Below are 21,558 nucleotides of genomic sequence, written 5' to 3'. Positions count from 1 at the left end.
CACTTTATGGATATAAGCCATCAGACAGCAGTTTTATTAACATCTTCAGACAATTGGGGCTTCTAAAATGCTGCATTTTGATTGGTCCATATCTGCACTGGGGTTTCATAGACAGAGCCGTATTACAGCCACAGTTCACATCTGTTTTATCTTGTTCTCATAACAGCTGCTTGTCAAGATCACAGAGTTCTGAGCAAGAACTAGGGTACTCACCTGGCTCATAGAATATCCCAAATTTTTTCATTCTCGTTGTTCAGGAATCAGAATGGAAACATGAAAAAAGACTCTCCTTTCTCTTTCTTCAAATTCTAGAAATTAATGAGTCCACAAAATCGTTTCTCTTTTCTTCATTTTGAATTTTATATTTAAAAGTTGAATTTAAACTGTAATTTATAACCGTTTTATTGTGTTTTGTGTTTTAAATGATTGCCTCATTGTTCAGATGAGGTTGTGGTGTTAAAAAGTGCATTATTGGGGGGTGGTTCCTGCCTGGGATGAAGGTGCCCATTTGCCAGCACACACCCCGCCTGATTGAGGATGCATTAACACGCTTCTGTTCTAGAGTGCCACAGCACGAATCAGTGTTTCCAACGTTCTGTGCGCTGCAGCTGCTGCAGGCGCCTGTCCCCACTGCGCTCCAGGCCCCTTCCTGAGGATGCTGTATGCACCGTTCGACCTGGTAGCCCTGTGTCCCACCCCCGTCCCCTGTCTCAACCTCCTCCCCGATGCCATCTAGGGACGCCAGGCTGATAGCTCAAACCTGCCAGGAGCGCTGTGTTCACAATACCGGATCAGAGAGACCCCACCAAGGAGACAGGGACAGATATACAGCCGTGTGTCGGTGACAGCACATGCATTTAGTCACCACCAAGTGCATTCTACAGCATTTGATTTCATGTGGGGCTCTCTGTGTGGGGGGGGGGGGGGGGGGGGGGGTCTGTGTGTTTGTGTGTGCATTTGCGAGAGATTAAGCTATTGGCACTGTAAATGACAATGCCAATTATTTATCTGTTTTCAAAACTAACACATAAATAAAAATGTTGTCATTTACAATGCCAATAGCTCAAACTTTTCAAAAGGCGAAACCATTGCATTGTAAATGCTTGTTTACATTATTATGCTGAATATTTCTCGCAACTCATGGCTAGCGAAAGCTTTTAGCTAAAATGCCTGGACTGCTCGGAGGTGTCATACTCACAGAAGGTGATGGCAGGAATGCTTCAATCTGTCTGATTATGGTACACTTGATAAAGCATATTTCACTAAATCCATTATTAAAGCTTTTATTAAACTGCTAACTTTTCATTATGTTACAAATATGATTATAAAACTTTCATCGCATCCCAATAAATTTCAGGGAGACAGCTGGAAGTACTCCCGAGGTCGGGCTTACTTTCCCCCACCGGTAAAAATAATGGTGGGGAGCCGCGGCCAACTGCCAATTAGGTCAAGGGAGCCGCAGGTCAAAAAAGTTTTGGAAACACTGCCGTATCCAGTCTAACGCCCGGGTATAATTTTAAGATAAGGAATCTTCAACTAGATAGTCTCTACCAGGAAAAGTATTAGCAAAGGTGAGTAACATGTTCTTTAGTTTAATTTTGCTCTCCTCTACAGCTAAACCACTGAAAGGATTTAAACCAACCAGGGCTCGAAACAGAACTTTCAGAAAGTGTTTGTCACTTGATTTAGTGTAAGATGTTACAGTTTGAAAAAGGTGTCGGTGGTCTTCAAGGGGTTAATTTGATATAAATACATACTGTTAAACTCATGAGCATGAAACTCAGGTTGTGCCTAACACATTTAGAGTTTTCAAGATAAAATTGACAGATGAAGGTCTTCAATATTTTTGGGTAGCTAATAAGTTAATTTTAAGTTGCAACCCATAAAACGACATTCAGATGTAATAAAACAATGTCTCAAATGATATCAGATGCATGCCATCATTTCAAAACATATGATAAAAGCAACACCTGATTATGCAGGCAGCCATTGTTTAATGTGATAATGAAAATTCCACAGGTCTTGAGAAGTTAGTTTTCACTAAGCTCAGTGCGGACTTCGAGTTCAAAATACCCAAATACCTCTGCAAATCCCAGAGTAATGTGGTCCCAGGGATGGGATATAGGCCAGAACAGAAATTGCATCTTTATTTCCACCCAGTTGGGATAATTGCAATAATGTTTTACCTGGCCAGCCGACTCACCCTAGTTATAGGCAGGGCCACTGGAAATATGTGATTTTGTTCCAGCTGCATTTTCCGCATAATTTTGTGTTTGCCACATTTGTCACATATTCTATCAACTGCAGATTTTGAAAAACATTATTGTTTCTAGCTCATATGGTATTAAACATTACCAAAAGAAGTGATGACACATGTTGCTATGCAGTGGCAGGCCCTTCGCAAACGTTGACTGGTCAGCTTTCTGTATTTGAATGTTAAACTGGTCAAACAAGGCGGAACCTTTGCTCAGATAGTATTAACATGTATAAAAATGTAAAAGAATGAATTAATACTGTTACAAAAGGTGCCATATTTAGGTGCATAATTCGCTTTTTCTTGCTGCATAATATAGTAACCTTGACATATAATTTGGTTTTCCCGTTCCGCATAATTTCAGTGACCCTGATTATAGGTTAAACATTTCAAATGCATTTCGCCTGCCCAACGTTTAACATTTCACCATAAACTTGATTTCGATCACTAAGATCTTAAAAGTACATCACAAATAAATATTTCACGTAAACATACATAAAACATGATAGACGTGGGTTACAGGAACATATGTCCAGCACACATGGGGAGCTCGCAGGCAACCCCACATGAGATAAAAATCAAATCGCATTACTAACAGAAGAAAATATGACGAAAATGCTCCATCCTGGGCCTAATCCATACATTAATCCGGCACGAGTTCCAAACACCTACCTTTCAATCAAAATATGTATTAGTTGTATGGAAAGCCGTGGCAGCATACATTAAGTTGTCTGAGTATAAAGTGTCCTGTACCCTAATTGCTTGTATCAATCAATAACACAGGCCTTTCAGACATTGGCAACATCCATTAGACAATTTCAATATAAAGCGGCCGTTCAATTACAGTTTGAGTTGATCAATAACATTTGGCTTAGAAACAAACTGTATTTAAGATCTATGAGAGGCCATAGCAGCATTAAATCGACTCCATATAAAGTGACCCTGCAGGTACAGCTTGTTTCATTCAGTCAATGAGCTGGGAAGGAGACCAAATTGTTTTGCAATCCCCTGGTCCTCTTTCCATTACGTTTCCGACACTAAAAAGCTATACATTAAAAGTATCTCAGTATAAAGTGCCCCATGCAGTTGCATCATAAATACGTCATAGACCACAGGAAGAGATCTAATATAATAGCTCCGGCTCAGAGCGAATATTTGTATCTCTCCAAAACATTAGTGAAGCCGACCCTTGCCTTGCAAAGAGAGTTCATGACATCCAAAGAGAACAGGAGCAGCATACATTCAATTGTCTCCTTGTCAGGTAGCCGATGTAATTACAACATAAATCGGTTAATGAGCTGGGGAGGCAAACAAACCAATTTGCAATCCCAGGCTATTATCCAACTCAGTGTTGCTGACTAACGCACATGCACTACAGGGACATAGCTATTAAGCATGAACATCCATCCATAACTTTCTTTGGCCACACTTAAATCGCCTAATCCAAAAGGCCATCAGGAATTTGGCCATAGCAAAGACCTCTACTCTACTTGTGTCAGTGCTAAGTGTCCTAAAGGCTTCCAAGTGCTGCATAGGACCCATGTTCCTGCATAGGGGAGCTAACCACTTGCCCATAGGTTATTATTATGGTTATTATTATTATAAATTAGCATTTATTAAGCGCATGGCTACCCTGAGGCATCCCAGCGCTAGCGGTAAATCAAGTTAAAAGAGGAGGCTAGCAATTGCTGCTCTGGAATAGACATGTTTTAAGACCCTTCGAGAAGGAGAAGTGGGAAGTTTCAAGCCGCAGATTGAGAGGGAGGGTGTTCCACAGTCTGGCTATGTTATATGAAATGGAGCGGCCTCCGCTACGCAACCTATTGATTTTAGGAATGCAGGCTAAATTTAAATTTGCCGAGCGAAGAGATTTCTTAGGAAGATAGGCAGTGATCAGAGACTGATTAATGCGGGGGGGCCTGTGGCCCTAAGAGTCTTATGAGCAGTGCATAAGGCTATAAAGGAGATCCTCTCCTTTACCGGCAGCTTGTGAAGGGCTTTCAAACTGGATCTAGCTGACTGCGTACTGCCACAACCGGTCAGAAGTCGCGCGAGCAATTCTGTGCCACCTGAAGATTCCCCAGGGTAGATTTTGGGGCTCCCAAGTACAGTGAGTTACAGTAGTCCGGGTTTGAGAGAATCAGGGCCTGGACCACAATTTTATTCACTTCAGTGGGCAGTAGGGGGAGGACCTTCCGTAACATTCTAAGCATGCTGTGGCAAGCCCCCGTCACTTCCACTGCCTGGACAAAACAATGCATAATGTGGATCATTGTTTCAGGCACCCTTAGGCATATGCGGCAGATGCCATCAGCTGCTTCATTCTCTTGCCAATTGCTACAAAACATTTTAGTGGAAAGTGTTCAATATCTGAATTGGAGATACACATACAAGACTGCTGCCAACGCAGGACTTAACATTCTTCTAATAGGGTTCAAATTTGTGTACGTATATGCGAGTTGAAAAGCTTTGGCCAGGTTCCCATGGAGGATATTTGCAGACAGTGTCTCTTAAAACCACAATTCATACATGAACTTGAGCTCAGATGTTGTGCCCATGGTAATATACTCGGAGAAGACTATAAAGAGGTACATTTATCTGCCCCGGAAAGGCACGAACATACCTGAACCAGTGGAGGGACCTGCTGAGTACGAATGTAATACAGGGCTTCCCCTTAGAGGCTTGGTCAGGTATTCCTCATACTCTGACCGAGTACAGGACCTATCTTAGTCTAGCTAGTCACAGGATCCTTAATGCCAGAGTTAAAAAAATCTATGGAGCTAGGTATAGGAATTCTAAGTGGTAATCCCAAACGATAATGGTGTTACATTGGTTTGACCCGAGATTTCTGCTCCATAGAGTGCAGTGTTATAAAACTGTGTCTTCTGCACCTCGAAGGCAGAGGATATCATTCATCTACCCTACCCTTCGAATAGAAAAGCGTACAGGTTACACCATGCTTCGTGCAGGTTCTTTGATATCAATATGCGTTTTCCCCATTTTTCGTGCCCCAATAATGTGAGGTCATGCCCCGGTTCAAGATGTGAGCTGTCCAACTTAGAAATACTCTTAATGCCCTCGTGTGGTCTAAAAGCTATCTAGTTATTAGTTTAGTAGTGGTGTTGATTAGTCCTTTTGAGCCACAGAACGCTTCACATTTGTTCAATAGGTTCTGTTGGTCACATGGCATCTTTAAGACCAATAGAGCGTTTTATGCACATAAGAGTTGCAATCTTAAACCCTCCCAGCACTGGGGTATCATTGCTGCAGGAGCTCACCTCCTCTTCCACTTGGGGGATATACAAAGAAAAGATGAGCAGATTCAAACACGCCTCTGTTCGCAGGAAAAGGCTTTGTGGTTTCCCCAGCAGCTCTCCAGCATACTATGAGAAATGTGTTAATGCACCCATACCAAAATATTCAGGGTGCCAGATGGAATGCCTGAAGGATGTAATAACCTCTAAAGCAGTTGACTCGGGATATTATGGAAGGCGGACTGAAGAGCCACAGACATCCCATACACCAGCTATTTCTTGAAAAATGCCCACAGCAAATGGAACCTAAACACCTGGTCTATGGCACTTTTTATTTCTAAAACCTGCCTGATCATTTGATAAGATGTTGTTAGCAACCCACGTTTTCAGTCTGATTTTTAATGCAATTGTACAAATTTTTGGGTATTATAATTTTTTTTACACATTTTCATATTTTCAATTTTTTACTGTTTTTACTTTCTATCCTAACATTCGCAAATTCTTCAAAAGTCGTGAGTTTTGTGTCTTTAAAGTCTTTAAAAAAGATTCACAAAGAAAATGGTGATACTGAGTGACCAGTTCTGGGGAAAAAATTGAAGTAGGCAGCTACCCAGAGGTGTGGAAAAAATGCACAAAAAGGAGAAAATGCATTTGGTGGACAAGAATTCCCCAAAATTTGAACGCTTGCGAATGCCATTTTGCATTTGGAAACCAGCTCTGTTTTCCCAAGCTCGCAAGTTTTTGTGAATTTGTGAGGCTCACAAAGAGAAAATAAAAATGTAATACACGTTAGCTATTGTAAGCATGGTTAAAGGACAGATTGGGGGTAGATGAAGAAAGTTATAGGTCAATCACGGAGAAAAAAAAATTGAACCACTTGCAAAATGAGTGAGTGAATAAATGAAAAATTGGAAGCCAGGACTGGCAATTGGCGATTTTGAAAAAGAAGGGTTAATTCACATGCCTCCATAGATAGTGCTATAAGTTAAAAATGATATCTACTGGCTAGAAAATGGAGAAACTCACTTCTGCGTAAAGTATTTGAATACAGTTAGGAAAGTCCCTGCTCTTAGTCTGATATATGTATTCATGTTTGGCTCCATTGGGTGGAAAACCATTACTTACGAGAGCCAGTCTTGTGACATGGATAGGTCTACTTTTAGAATCAGTTTAGTTAACGATGGGTAAAATGCCTATGTGTAGCTATTACAAACACTTTTGTGCTAATGGACACCCCATGTAAACCCATAGATGTACATTTGGCGGGTTTTGATTTGTTTTAGAGCAGAATGGGATCACATTTAGGAGAATTCTAGCAAAATTAAAGTATTCATTATAAATCCTTGCTGGTCAACTGGTTGGAGTTTGTGGAAATTATTGTTTCTTTTTCTGGTGTTTTTGAGGTCCCAGCTGGAACTAAGCCACTACGACCAAATTCAGGCTCATCAACTTTCATCAAGACCGTCAGTCATGAACAGCTGCTAGCTGAGATGGTGCAGACCCATATGGTTAAGGATATGTGTTTGATTGGTGGAAAGGTAAGAAGGATACATTAGGAGTTAGCTATATTTCCCTCTCCTATCTGCATTCCTTGAATGTATTTCTCTTTTTTACAGGGTTGTGGAAAATCTGTCATTGCCAAGGAGTTTGCCGAGATGCTACAATACGAAATAGAGCCCATTATGTTGTATCAGGTATACATTTTATGTACTAAGCTGTTGGGTGATTGTGAAAGGATGGCACTCTTGGAAAATATGCAATGATCGAGTTGCACATCTAAATAATGATGAAATAGAAGGCGCAGTCACAGATTTAAGTAACACATTGTTAGAACCGGGCTTTGCTAATGCAACCTTTGCTGGATACCAGACGCCTGTACCCTAAGGTGTTTAACACAACCATATTCCCAGTTACACTTTTCTGTATTTGTAACTAGAGTGGAAAACATATGCAGTATTATCTGTTGATGGCTAGTATGCACTCATTTGGGGTGGCCCTGAGGTTTTATTTAAGGAGGCTAAGGGTGTTTGGATTTGCCTAGCGCAATCCGCCTGCCATTATTATTTAACTGGCTCTGAGGCACATGCTTGGGCACACGCGGGACGCATGCGCACTGTCTTGAATTTTTTCCTTGAACGCGCACCAACTGCAGTGTGTGCGTTGAGCACCCTGCTGAGTTGTACTGACTCTTTGTATTACTTCTTGCAAAGAAGGGTCACTCATCTGCATCATAAAGGTGACTGCTTCTCAATGCTTTATTTGTTGCTGTTACTTTGTAACATTTTAGTTTGTGGGACTTGGTTAATCTTCACTAGGCCAAAATATTTTTATTTGCCATATTAATGCACTGTTGGTGTTTCAGTAGGATATTCTCTCATTAAAAGAAATAGCATGGTACCTTTTTTGTAATTTCCTGATGGCCGTTGATGGTAGTAGATTTTACCGTAAAACACTTTGTACTTCATTCACTGGTTGTCGTAGGTCCTGGTATCTTTCATGTTTTCTAAGAATGGTAAAACTGTGAGGATTATTTGCAGGTCAAATATTAAAGATGCTTCTGATCGAATAGAAGGGCATTTCATGGCTGGACAAACAACACTAGTTTGTGTTTAGCTGTTTTTAAAATAATTGTATTGATGTTATTTTAAAATTTGCACATTGACATCTCTAATTTGCACTTTACATTCAGACCCCTTCCTGAGGCTATCTGTATTTACCTACCTCGCGCCTCGCGCCTCGCTCGCTCAGGGACTCCCAGCTCCTACTTAGCCGAGTTGGGCATTAGGTTCACGGGACCCACAGGGGCCGATTAAACTTAGCGGCCATATTGAGCGAGGACGAGGTTGCCGCGCTAGTTGTTGCGAGGCAGGGCTGGTCACGCGGCGCTGAAGCGCATATATTGAGCAGAGTAGCACGCCCGGGTAAGACCTAGGGACATCAGCGCTCCTGAGGCGGAAGCCGGGAGCTAGTTTGTGTTTAGCTGTTTTTAAAATAATTGTATTGATGTGATTTTAAAATTTGCACATTGACATCTCTAATTTGCACTTTACATTCAGACCCCTTCCTGAGGCTATCTGTATTTACCTACCTCGCGCCTCGCTCGCTCAGGGACTCTCAGCTCCTACTTAGCCGAGTTGGGCATTGGGTTCACGGGACCCACAGGGGCCGATTCAACTTAGCGGCCATATTGAGCGAGGACGAGGTTGCCGCGCTAGTTGTTGCGAGGCAGGGCTGGTCACGCGGCGCTGAAGCGCATATATTGAAACGGTTACTCTACGCGCTAGCGTACGCGTTTGCGGACGCACCATACCGCGCCAAAGGAGCGCCTAAGGAGAGCCTGTCTGTGCCCGTCCGTGCCAGGACGGACTAGGACGTGGCTAGGGGCAAGACTCATGGATCCTACCCCTCATACCAGCGTAAGTTACAGTGGAGAACTGCTCAGATCATTTAGAGGAAGGGCTAGGGGTATTTGCCCTGGGATATACTTTCAGAGGAGGTAGCGGTCCCATGTCCCTACTGCAAGCCTCTTAATCCCAGGAGCTGCAATATAGATAGTTTTTCACTCGCCTTGATTAACTGTCGCTCTCTTCCGAGGCATACCACTGAAATCAACTTGCTCCTGGAGGAACGAGATTTTGACGTTCTATTCTTAACTGAGACATGGATGACCGATGACTCAGATCCCCACATAGTGCAAGCACTACCACCCAAGTACTCTATTGCAAGACAGGACCGCATATCCGGTCGAGGAGGAGGTGTGGCGTTTATTTATAAAAACAACTTCAGATGTAGAACCTCGGAGAGTCCACTCATGGACTGTGAGAGTATTGGTTTCTCTATATCCTTTTCGCCCACCTGCACCTTTTCTGGGATCCTGGTTTATAGACCCCCAGGCGATTCCCACGATTTCTGCAACAATCTGTTAGATAAGATCTCTCTCTCCATCAGCAGTACCCCTAATTTTACCATCTTGGGCGACCTTAATGTTCACCTGGACGAAGTCAATACCGTGCCATCGCAATGCCTGTTGGATACCCTGAGAGTGGTGCACCTGGAACAAATCGTGGATAGTCCCACTCATATAGGTGGGCACCTATTAGACCACTTTTTCACTAATGTTGGAAATATAGTGTGCGCCCAGCCCAGTTTTGTACCATGGTCGGACCATGCACTACTGTCCTTTATGTGGCCTCCAGTAACACAGACCCACAAGGCTTCCATTCAAAAGAAGGTTAGTCGAGTATGGTCTAGATTACCAGCTGAAAAATGGGAGGCAGCCCTGAAAAGCTGTCCGCCAGCCCCCCATGAGGACCCGGTTGCAGCCAATGAAGCCTTTGATCAGTGGATCAACTCCACACTAGATCCTATTCTGCCAAAAAAAGATCTACGGCATAGAGAGGGTCCCAATAAACAACCATGGTATTCCAGGGAACTTAAGGAACACAAACAACTGTGTAAACGTGCGGAAAGGAAGTGGAGAAAGAACTACGCAGTTGCTGCGAAAAATGAATATAGGTCATCTCTGAGATCCTACAAAAAGCTATTAAAAACCACACAAGCCGCATACTATCAGAGCAAAATTGCGGAAGCAGCTAACGCCCCCAGGGAAATTTTTAAAATCTTTCAATCCCTGGCAACCACACCCAGGACTATTAGTCCTGTTCTGAACCCACAGAAACACTGTGATGAGTTAGCTGTCTTTTTCGCATCCAAGGTGTCTAATATCTATTCCGGCTTTGCACCAGTGACAGATACCCCAGATAATTGGAAGAGTGGAAAAAAGGGGGACCTGGACACAGACTCTAACCCATCTGTAGATCTCAAAGCCTTCCCCCCATTGGATCTGGCTGGAGTGGATAGTCTCCTTGGTAATCTTAAATCTGGCTCCCCGCTAGATGCTGCTCCCCCGGCAGTTCTTAAACAGGTTTCAGGGACAGTATGCCCTGTGATAATGCAGGTCATTAACGCGTCTCTGGCCTCCGGTGTAGTGCCTCCCAATTGGAAGAAGGCTAGGGTCAGAGCCCTGCTCAAGAAACCTAGCTTGGATCCTGAAGACTTGGCCAACTACAGGCCCATTTCACTATTACCAACTATCAGCAAAATAGCTGAAAAATATGTGAATCAGGTTCTATCTTCCTTTATTGAATCCACGGAAGGATTACACTCCACCCAGACAGGGTTCAGAGCAAAACAATGAACAGAGACAGCCCTGGTAGCAGTAGTGGAGGCAGTTAGGGGTATTGTGGATGCAGGAGGCTGTGCTGCGGTGGTCCTGTTGGACCTCAGCGCAGCCTTCGATACAGTAAACCACTCTCTTTTGCTGCATCGACTGCATCTTACAGGGGTCTCGGGAGTGGCCATTAAATGGTTCCATTCTTTCTTATCAGACAGAAGCTTCTCTGTCTTTGAGGGAGAGGTGTCATCCAGCCAGCTGCAATTGAATCACGGCGTTCCCCAGGGTTCATCCCTCAGCCCAACTCTGTTTAATATCTACATGAGACCTTTGGCTGCGGTGGTTCTTCCCTGGGGAATCCAACTCGTTACCTACGCCGATGACACGCAGCTGGTGGTTTCCTTGGTGAGGAACGATGCTCTAAATCAGGGGATCAACAATCTGACCCCGTGTCTCACCAAGGTTCTGGAATGGATGACCTCCTCCTTTTTAAAGCTAAATGGGGCCAAAACGGACATCATGCTCCTGGGTTACAAAGCCCCAATTAATCTGGACCCTTTGTGGCCTCAATGCCTAGGACCCCCCCCCAGTACCTAAGACCCATATAAAAAGCCTGGGGATCTGGCTAGATTCCTCTCTAGGATTTCACTACCAGGCTAAGAAGGTAGCCGCAACCTGTTATGGGCTGCTGAGAGTCTTAAAAAAAGTGTTAGACCTTCTGCCATTCGAAGCCAGACGATTGCTGGTCCAGTCGCTGATTATGTCACGGCTGGATTATGCAAACGCCGTCTATATGGGGGCCCCAGTCGGCACCATAAAAATTCTGCAATCTGTACAGAATTGTGCTGCTCGGCTGCTCATGAAAGTCCCCAAAAGATGCTCAGCGAAAGTCGCACTTCAATCCCTGCACTGGCTATCCATCAAGGGAAGGATTACATTTAAAACCCTGTGCCTGGCGCATAAGTCCATCCATGGTGCTGGCCCGCCTATTCTGGATCCCCTCTTTCGTCGCCACCAATCAGTGAGATCCCTGAGATCCAACCAGCGGAACTTGCTGGTGGTTCCCAGGATGAAGCTGGCCCGGATGGGTGGCCGTCGGCTCTCTGTGCACGCAGCTAAAGAATGGAACGCACTCCCAGATGTCATCAGGCACGAGTCGAACCACCTTGCTTTCAGGAAGCGCTTAAACACACACCTTTTCCAATAGTGTCTCTCATTTCCCTTTGTCTTACAGCGCTGGGATGCTCAAGAGTAGCCATGCGCTATAGAAGAAGGTATTCATTCATTCATTCATTCAATATGATTCGACCACAGAAAGCTGGATCAGGTTTTTTTACATGTTTTTGGAACCATATTAATTTCTATGGCAGCCGAGAGGGCTCTGGCGTTATCATGTGCTTTTGGTGTACGTTAGAGTCCAAGTGGGGGGTTCAAGATGCCAGGAAAGAATTTAGCAACAGTTGCTTCTTATGAAGAAATCCTTCACAGAAAGTAAGTTTGGATATTGCCTAAAGTGTAGAAGATCACTGGTGTCCGTGAAATAGTTGAGTCAGTTATTTACAATTGTAATGCTATGTCAGAGGATCTGGGTCACAATAGTATGACTACAATTACGAAAGGTAGAGGTTGCGATATCGATATAATGCTTTTTGAAAGTTACAACCTTTGTTACTAATGCGGATCAAAATGTTCCTCTGCCAACAGCCAAACTCATCTTGTGTTAGCCAAGACAGAGTTGGTCATTTGGCCAAAGCATGCGTCAACAGTAATGAGAGAATTAACAGCTCAGAGAGCATTTATATTGTTCAATAATCTGATTTAACTAAGTTGGTATGGCACATTGAAGCCTATGAAGGGACGGTAGACGAGGGATCTAGCAAATCTCCTTTGTGTTGAATACCGATTGAAAGTGGAACACGTGAATTCTTGGCTTTTTCTGGTTCTCCATTCATGCTTATTTCAGAAATCTTGTTTGGGAAAACATTGATGCCTCAAGTGCATTTGCATGTGCAACGGGCATTAATCCATGCTGTGATGGGGTGGCTGTATTGATATGCTTGATTATTTTGTAGCTCACATAAAAGTCAGCATGTCCTGACCATGCCCGTAAGAGCACATTTCTCTACTAACCAGAGAAGGTATTCAGAGTATTTTGAAAAAGAATAAGGTGTTTTCCAGGGTGAAAAAGGATGCACAGATGTCGAATATGTCTGCATCTGTACAGAGTGCAACATGTCTCATGAGGTGAGGCCTCACAGTGTACCAGTATGGCGCTTACAACTATAATTTTCCTGAAGAAACATTGTAACAGTTCTCATAGAACTTTATATGGCTCCTTAAAATGTTGTTTTCAAGTATAAGGTACAGGATAGTACTAGTTAATTATTTTTCTATAATGAGCAATTTCTTTTTAATGGATCCATTTTTGTATGTTTTGTGTCTGTAGGACAAATACCTGCCTCCAACAAGCCGCCGCAGAGAAAAACAACCAGGGAAACAAAATAAAGCAGAAACATTTCCCCTCGCTCGTCCTCTCCTTTCACTTGCCTGACCCACAACAGATTATGTTGGGAATTACAATAAAATTAGTATTACCGCGCCTCATATGTCCTGCCCGGTCATTATGACCCTTCCTTGGGCACCATTTCTTTCCTACGTTTGTGCCAGTTCCTCTGCAATTCATTACTAGATTAGCAGCTGTCCGCAGGTGTAATGTAGCTGATTCTTTAAAATATACACAAAAGGAATTTTGGCTCCACCTAGTGAAGTACTACTGTGTCACCTCCTGCTGTTAGGTATTTGGTGTATCATTTCGCCTTCCAGGAAGTGCTGGAAAGGATAAAGGGCTATTTTGCATCTGAAAAGTACACTTGGTCATCACGTTGTTTGTCACATTCAATTATTTATCTCTTGTATGATGTACCGAATGCAGTCCTTATTTGCTACTTTTTCCCAGCACTGGCAAGGCCAATAGGGCAGGCTGTGTTGTGATAAACAGCATTTGTTAATGCAACATATATTAACAGCGTTTGTGAATTCCTGTGTTCACATTTGCTGGCCCGTTGAAACCAGATTCATTGGCTTTTTAAATGCTTGTTTACAAGATATTTTCCTAATGAGGGCTTACCTTATTGGATTACAACAGATTGAGGAATGCACTTTGTTTCACAGTGTATGGTGGTTGCTTTGTGTCACTCACTTGGCAGTGGGCTGGAGGAGCTCACAAGTAGTGGAAATGAGTACACGCCTCTGTTGCTATCAGGTTGGAGGCTGTGTTTTCTTGAGAGAAACCTTTTGATCTTGTACAGTACAGCATGTTTCCCTCCTTTGAGATGTTGCAAACGGTTACCGGTATCTCATCCTGCTGGCTTCCTTTTGATTGAACAATAAATAGATCTTTTCAACTTCTACCTTTCTGATCTCTGGATCAGTACATACACAATGCTTTTGTTTGATGTTAGGAAGGAGCACGATTGCTTGGTTGGTTTTGTAAGTTTGTCTGTAGCTGTTGGCCGGTTTACCAGATAATGGATGGATGGTTACAAGGGAAACATTGCATGGAAGATTTTCGCTATGAATAGAACACTGAGGCCGTCATTCCGAGAATGGCTGAGTGATATCCACTGGGGGAATACTGTTCCCTCGTTTTGTGAGTTCTCTGATGTTTGCGGTCCTAGAATTACTAGGTCTGAAAACTCTAAAGCCAGTGGGATCCTACCCCTGTAAAACTATAGTACAGGAGACAGAGGATGTATACACTGACCCCTACAGCACCATCCAAGAAGCAGACATTTCTTCCCTGTCAGGCCACAACCTGGAATGGCCTCAGACCAAAGGTGGTGGAGGCTCACTTGCAAGTCTCTCTAGCCTTACCTGAGGCTGGTGTGTGTAATGGCATACATACGTCCCAGCACTGACAAAGGGGAGGAAGGGATGACAATTGCACATTAAGACACCTAACCCCTGGTGATGTGTTTCTCCTTGTATTATGCAAGTGTGGGTGAAAGATAGTGGTCCAAAACCTACTTCTTGACTAAGGACAAGGATGCTTGTTTGACCCTTATCCCAAACTCATTGCCTAGTACAGGGATAATCGCCAATTCCCTCCACCATGCCCAAGGGCGAAGAATATACTTTTGCCCCCTAGAGCCCTTGCCTTGCCCAAGGGCTCAATTAAGCCTACCCTCATTTGCCCACAGCTAGGGGTGCTTGTTTATACCCTACTACTCACCTGCTTTGACTAAGTGCAGAAGAAAATTTCTCCAACATCCCCTGCCTTGCCAAAATGCTTCTTAGATTCATTGCATCTGTGCTCCTGCATTGCCATGAGGAAACAATCTCCAACCCTGTCTTGCCCAAGGGAGGGTGTGTAACTCTTCCCACCCCTCCTCCTCTACCCCACACAGACCCACCTTGTCCAGGGGAAATTGGGGCTCCCCTGCCTTTCCACAGGTGAGGGTATATCTTTGGGCCACACATCGTTCAAGGGTAAGGGAGCTAAATTTAATTTGTTTTGAGCAATGTGGGGAAAACAAACCCACAAGGACCTGGGCAATGAAGGGGCGAGTGCTAAGGAGCCAACCCTATCCTTGGAGTACTTGTAGCGTGTTGGAGCAGTTCCCTGCGCCCTTGTCCAGTGCAGGGTTAGCGCTCTGCTCTCAGAGTTTCAAGCGAGGCTTTGGGGCTGAAGTGCTGTCCAGTTTCTAAATGGGCACAGAGCAGGGGTGCATCCATTACCTGCTCTGGGTGGTTACGTTCAGCGACGCCTCACCCCTGAGAAAGGCGGGGGCGTAGAAGCTTCTCCCCTCCTCCCCATCCCTGCTCCTGCCAATGTGGAGGAATGGGTTTGTTGAAGTAATTTACTTCCCCCTCCCAAAATGAAGTTAATGCGCCATGTTCACAACATCTGTAAAAAGATAAAATTAGAGGCCAATTAAGTTTGACTGGGTCTGATAGTGCCTATGGCAGAATATCTCAAATAATATTCATAAGTTAATGTAGTATCTTAACCCTAGCTGACACCTCCGTTTTTAACTTACATCTGCGCCTTCTACCTTTTATAACATCAAACATGTATGCGGACAAATTCTTTAACAAAATTACTTAATATACAAATATACAAATTCCAGTAAGTGTGTTGTTGAGAAGTTTGGTCCTCATTCCTTTGGTCGTCATAGTGTACAATATGTAATGTATTTTTGAAAACGTGTTTGATGTTGGGAAGAGTATACGCAGGTTGAGAATGAAGGTTAAGCTGGTGTGAAAGAGCAGCAAGCTAGGGTTAAGGTAATACCTTAACTTTGTCGATTCTTGTCTTATAGACTTTGTGGCGTTTCCACTATTAAACCCAGCCGCGGTGGATGCAGGTAACATCGGTGGGGCCGCGTGGCAGGGGGGATTTCAAGGGACAATGCCGAGGGATAATTTTTATTTTTTTGTTTATTTTTCCCTCTGCATCGTCCCTCGAAACCCCCTCGTAACCGACCCCACCGCTGTTACCTGCACCAACCGCGGCTGATTAAACCCATCAATCTTAAAGCCCACTAAAATTATTCATTTCAGGATGTCGGCAATCAAGCCTTAGTGAACCCTAAAAGTAACAAAAAAGCCCTCACTAGAACGCCTGTTTTCATCAATGGCTAACTCCTCTCCTTGTTCATAGTGGTAAATAGCATGAATGCTAGATATCCAGTTTGGGGCTAGTTCAAAGGTGTCACCCTTAAAATGGAACTGCTAAAGGAGGGGTGAGCTGGATCCTATAGAAGCAATGTATACAACAATTTATAGGTTCCATGTTGGCGAACGTGAACATCTATGGATTAGTACGCAGAATTGACAACACTAAGGGGGTCATTATGATGGCGGAAGGACCGCCTCCGCCAGGGCCGGCGTAGGTGGTCCATCCGCCATCACCAAGCTCATTACCCACTGCCATATTAGGATGGTGGTAAGTATTGCGGCGGACGCAAAGTCCGTCAGTCGCTTGTTTGCCAAAGGCAAACGCACCGATTTCCTGGCGCACAGTGCAGGGCCCCTGAAATTGTGGAGGTGCCTAGCAGGCACCGTCCCTCAGATCAGGATGTTGGTTTAGGAAGGCCTTTCCATGGTGGCATCGAGGCTGGTTGGGATTGAGTTTATGTGTTGGGGGGGGATGTCGCTGTACTGGGGGGTATGCATGGTGCCCCCCTCATTTCCATGCACCAAGTGGCAGGCACTGGGTGGTGCCTGCCACGTAGTGCAGGGAAAGGCTGTGCACGCATTTTTCACATTGCGTGCAGTGCTGCAGCCAGCAGCACCACCTGCAATGTGAAAAGCCCAGGATGGCGGGCGCATCCTAATCGCAGTGGTGGGACCGCTGCAAGCCTGGTGGGCCGTCCCAAACACTGCTACGATGGCCCGCCCGCCATCGTAATCAGCCCCTAAGTGCCTAATTTGGAGTTTGTCAGATGGTTTACGCTGACAAAACCTGGCTGATACCCATGATTATCTTATTGCAAGTGACATAGGATATAATGCTGTGGTAATAAAGCATTGCGCAATCAAATGATGGCCAGAATGCTGAATAAATCAAACATTCACCCCCCCAGTCAAGAGATATGGGTAAAATATAGCATTCTTTTGCTCACCATGCCACCCCAGTTTAGACCCAGCCATATGCAAATCAGTCTTGACCCTGTTCCTTGTGGGAACAGTCGACCCTGAACAGCCAAGCCAGGTTCTACCCGGTCCGGAAACAAGCATCCTGGGACTGGTTTCCGGGTATTACCCCTCATCAGCCAGGCTAAATAGAAACCAGTGGCACAATGAGCAAGGGACCCATGTCTGGGCATACCCATCCCACTTAGGGCAACAAGTGCTACGCAAACAAATGATGGACGGGCTGCTTAATAAATTATACATTCACCCCCAGTCAAGAGACTCTTATTCTTATACTAGGTATTGAATCCCATTATAAAAGACAAACTTCGCACTCATGCTCGATTCTACTGGCCCCCTGCAAGCATTTATTTTTTGTCCAAAACCTTTGTAGTAAGGAGAGTATTGAAGGGAAATACTTGCAAGACCTGAGGAATAGAGTTCAACAGGAATTCTGATACTCATTGTTTTTGACTCTTTGAGTGCCGTGCTCCTTCTATGTGAATGATGTAGAAGTTCAAGTAGGTGGCATCAGTAAATTGTAGTTAGTGGTGTTACTTCTGCAATGTTTATCTGTTATACTGGCTTGTGTTGTGTACAGCTGAGGCGCCATACCTCCTACTTCTCACATTCCTGGTACTCCGGTAGGTATTCCTTTTGGGCCTAACCAGTAGATCCCTTTGAAGGTGCAACACACCGCCTCTGATTTTAGGGAAGGTGATTGCATTCCATTGAAAATGAGAAGATTGGTAATTCATTTGCAAGTCAATTTTTCCTTAGCCATCAATTGACTAGTAGACTAGTGACTAGAAGCCATTATCTTCATTAAGCCCACCCATAGATATTTTCTACTATTTTGTCAGGTGAAAAAGAAAGCAATAGTTGGTTACGCATCAGTCAATTCCCAACTCAGTAATCCAACCACTGGGAGCACTGGACTCCATGTCTTTCTGACCTCCATGTAAAGAGTCTGCTGGATGTGGTCATTTTCGGTCTTATTTTTTATTCATCTTGTGACTCGGGTATTCCAATGGCAGCTTTACTCTGTCCCTCATATCTAGGGACATTTCACTGATAAACTTCTTCTTTTCATCCCTCTACCATTATTATTGCTAATAATGAGGAGCATTTTTTTCTGTTCATGTCATTAACGTATAGTTCTTCTCCTTTTCTCTGAAATATGTCACAATCACTTTCTGTTCACTGTTAAATCTCCAGGACAGGCAGTCAGTAACTAGTGATGATTTCCTCAGGGTTGAGCTCTGAAAGTGAGACACTCACTGAGAACTTAGATAAAGTCATGTTTCACATAAAAGCGGTGTAAACGGGACCATCCTATCTTCAGCTTGCTTATAACTTGTGCGCCTAGAAATAATTATTATTGAAAAACACATCTATTGTGCGTACATGTAAACGAATCGCCATGGAGATCCATATGCACGCTTTCTGTGACTATGTGGTAGATATACTAAATGTCTTCGAAGAATAATGTTGGCAAGTTCTTTAAAATGTCAAAACTTCAGTTTCTTTTTAGATTTCTAATGGAAACATCCATAATGATTGTACATGCTCTTGGCCTCTGTGGTAGGGAGTAGCAGCAGAGCTGTCAGAAACTGTCAGAAATGTCAGTTTGTGGCACAATTTTAAGCAGCAGATGCTAGTAATGATGAAAACTACTTCTTCCTTCCCACATCCTGCAGAGACCACAGCTGCTCTCACTTTGCTAGTTTGAATTTTGATTTTTGTGTTTTGTGTGTGCCACAGCATCTCAAAGTGTTTGAGTGGCATACGAGGTACCAGCATCTTACCGTAAGGGATGCAGTGTCTTGAGACAGAAGCCATGGCGGCGATGTAACAGGGTGGGTAACATGCTTTTCTCAACCCAAGCATCATGTGTCTAAATGTTCTCCAGATTGTCCAGCCTCAGTACAGCAGTATCCTTCCTTTTCTATCAGAAATGTTAAACTCAAATGTACTCACGTCCACTTGATAATTAATACTTTCTATTTATCTTCTCAATTGAGTATTTTCTCATGGCACAGGATTTGATAGGGTAAATATGATTTCCTGAATGATACTCATCCCTCACTTGCTTCCATATGTCCTCTAGAGAGCATTAGGAGGGAGCATAGGTCATTATTCCTTTGTTTCAGGTTACTTGGTCTTATTCACACCACATTATAGACGTATAGCCCGCCGTAACGGGCTATACCGGCTATTAAAGGCCTGCTGCAGTGTTAAAGGCCTGAACCGAAGGTGAGGGACTTTAACAAGACAGCGGGACTTTAATAGCTGGTATAGCACTGCTACGAAGGGCTATAAGGCTATTAGAATATTCTGCCACTAGAGGGCAGACTGTTCTAACAAATAAAACAAAGCCTTCAGGGAGCGCAAGGGGATTGAAATCCCCTCAGGCTCCCTGAAGCCTTTGTTCAAAGCCAGAGCTGTGAACAAAGAAACATTGGAATGTTGGAGCTCTGGGCTTATACCAGCCATTATAACCCCGGAGCACTCCATTGTTTTCAATGGAGCTCCCAACATTCCAATGAGGTTTATTTCTACCTTTTTAAATATATTCTTAAATATCCCGCAATGAAAAACACCCCAAAAGCGACATCTACTTGACTCTAAAATAGCAACTTACTTTAGACACTTAAAGGGAGTTAAAGAAAAATGGTTGTCAGGTATTATAACTCTGGAGACGCACTGTGCTGCTCTTGATGAAAAGTGCCTGCTCCCATCACAACCAGATCCTAGTAAGGATTTTTTTTTTTTTAAACACATTTTATTTGTCAATTCACATATGTCACACAGAGCTCTGCACCTCAGAGTCATCTGCCAAATCAAACCAAGTAGAATCATGACAGTAATCGACTTTTACAGGAGCAATCATAAATTACATATGATCATTGAACAATAGTACACCCGTTTCCCAACTCACACCCTCCCACTCCCCTCCCCCCCAAAGATCGCACTAAACCCACACTGTCTCATCCGAAACTTATAGAAAAAATCCAAATGTCCAAATCCAAACACCCACACCCACCCAGCTCCCTCGCTCTCCCCCCTTGCATCGACCTAGGCGCATCATTCTGTTAACAGAGATACCTCCGTCGCTGGGGGCTCCAGCTAGAGGCCACAATACTCCGCCCATCGCAGCCATATTTTGTAGTGTTTGCGCGGGCACCCCCTGGCCACACATATAGGTTGCTCCAGACTCATGCAAAAGTCTAGACTATTTTTCCAGGCAGCTACTGAAGGGGCCGTCGTCGCCTTCCATGCCTTAGCAATATCCCGTTTAGCCAACGTGAGGCCCAGACACAGTAGATGGCGCTTATAGATATTGCCACCAACACCTTCCATGACATGGAGCAGCGCAAGCTGCGGCGTGCGTGTAAGCTCCCAGCCCAGAACCTCAGACAGACATGCGACCCCCCCTCCAGAAACGGCCAAGGACTGCAGTGCCATACCGTGTGGATAAACGTACCCTCTGCCTGCCCACAGCGGAGGCACTCCGGGGGCGCAATCATCCACACTCGCCACAGACGAGCCCTAGTATAGTAGACCCTGTGGAGGTATTTAAACTGGACTAGACAGAGCCGTGCTGCTATGACCGCCCCCGCGGAGCTGCCAGGGCCTCCGTCCAATCCTCCTCCTCCAGCCCACCCACATCTGCCTCCCAGTCCCCCCCGGAGCTTCTGAAGTGTGGGAGAGCAGTGTGTGATCAAGGATCAATAAATGTGAGAAATCTTGTCTGGCAGATCCCCCATAAAGACTTTTGCTTCGATGGGGCTAAATTCGGGTACCGACTCCAGGCCCCGCAGACTTGGGAACAGTGCGTGACGCAGCTGTAAGTAGCGATAAAATTGTGTCCGGGGCATATGAAACTCCTCCTGCAGATCACAAAATGACTAAAGTGTTGTGTCCCTCAATACGTCCCCCAGAGTGGAGATGCCTATGGCGTCCCATCCCTGAAACCCCGGCAGGGTCGCCAATTGGGGCAGTCGCCCATTGTTCCATAGTGGGGTCTCCTGGGTCAAGACATTCCACCAGCCCATGCGCCGCAGCGCCTGCCTCCATACTATGAACACTACCTGTGTGGCCGATAAGAGTGTGCTACGGAGCAGCGCTGTGTACAGCAGTGTGTACAGTGAGCGGTTACTATTAGGTAGCGTTCCAGTGCGTACGCCGGGTCCCCCCTGTCGCCATACCACCACTCGTTGAGGACCAGCAGGTGCAAG

The 21,558-nt window shown here is 44.4% G+C and overlaps 1 protein-coding gene across 1 annotated transcript in view; it reads left to right on the top strand.

The window, feature by feature from the left end:
• Positions 1 to 21,558, top strand: part of LOC147659640 (von Willebrand factor A domain-containing protein 8-like) — a gene marked incomplete at its 5' end in the record, with an annotated part of 1,204,277 nt that overhangs the window by 162,542 nt on the left and 1,020,177 nt on the right. Inside the window, 2 exons of the mRNA XM_086951584.1 lie at positions 6,912 to 7,046; positions 7,125 to 7,202. Coding sequence (XP_086807710.1) covers positions 6,912 to 7,046; positions 7,125 to 7,202 — 213 coding nt within the window. The remainder of the gene's footprint in view (positions 1 to 6,911; positions 7,047 to 7,124; positions 7,203 to 21,558) is intronic.

This window comes from Lissotriton vulgaris, unplaced genomic scaffold (assembly GCF_964263255.1).
Source record: "Lissotriton vulgaris unplaced genomic scaffold, aLisVul1.2 SCAFFOLD_293, whole genome shotgun sequence".
Lineage (NCBI taxonomy): Eukaryota > Metazoa > Chordata > Amphibia > Caudata > Salamandridae > Lissotriton > Lissotriton vulgaris.
Note: the sequence above shows the minus strand (reverse complement) of the source record. Positions and strands in the feature narration are given on the sequence as shown.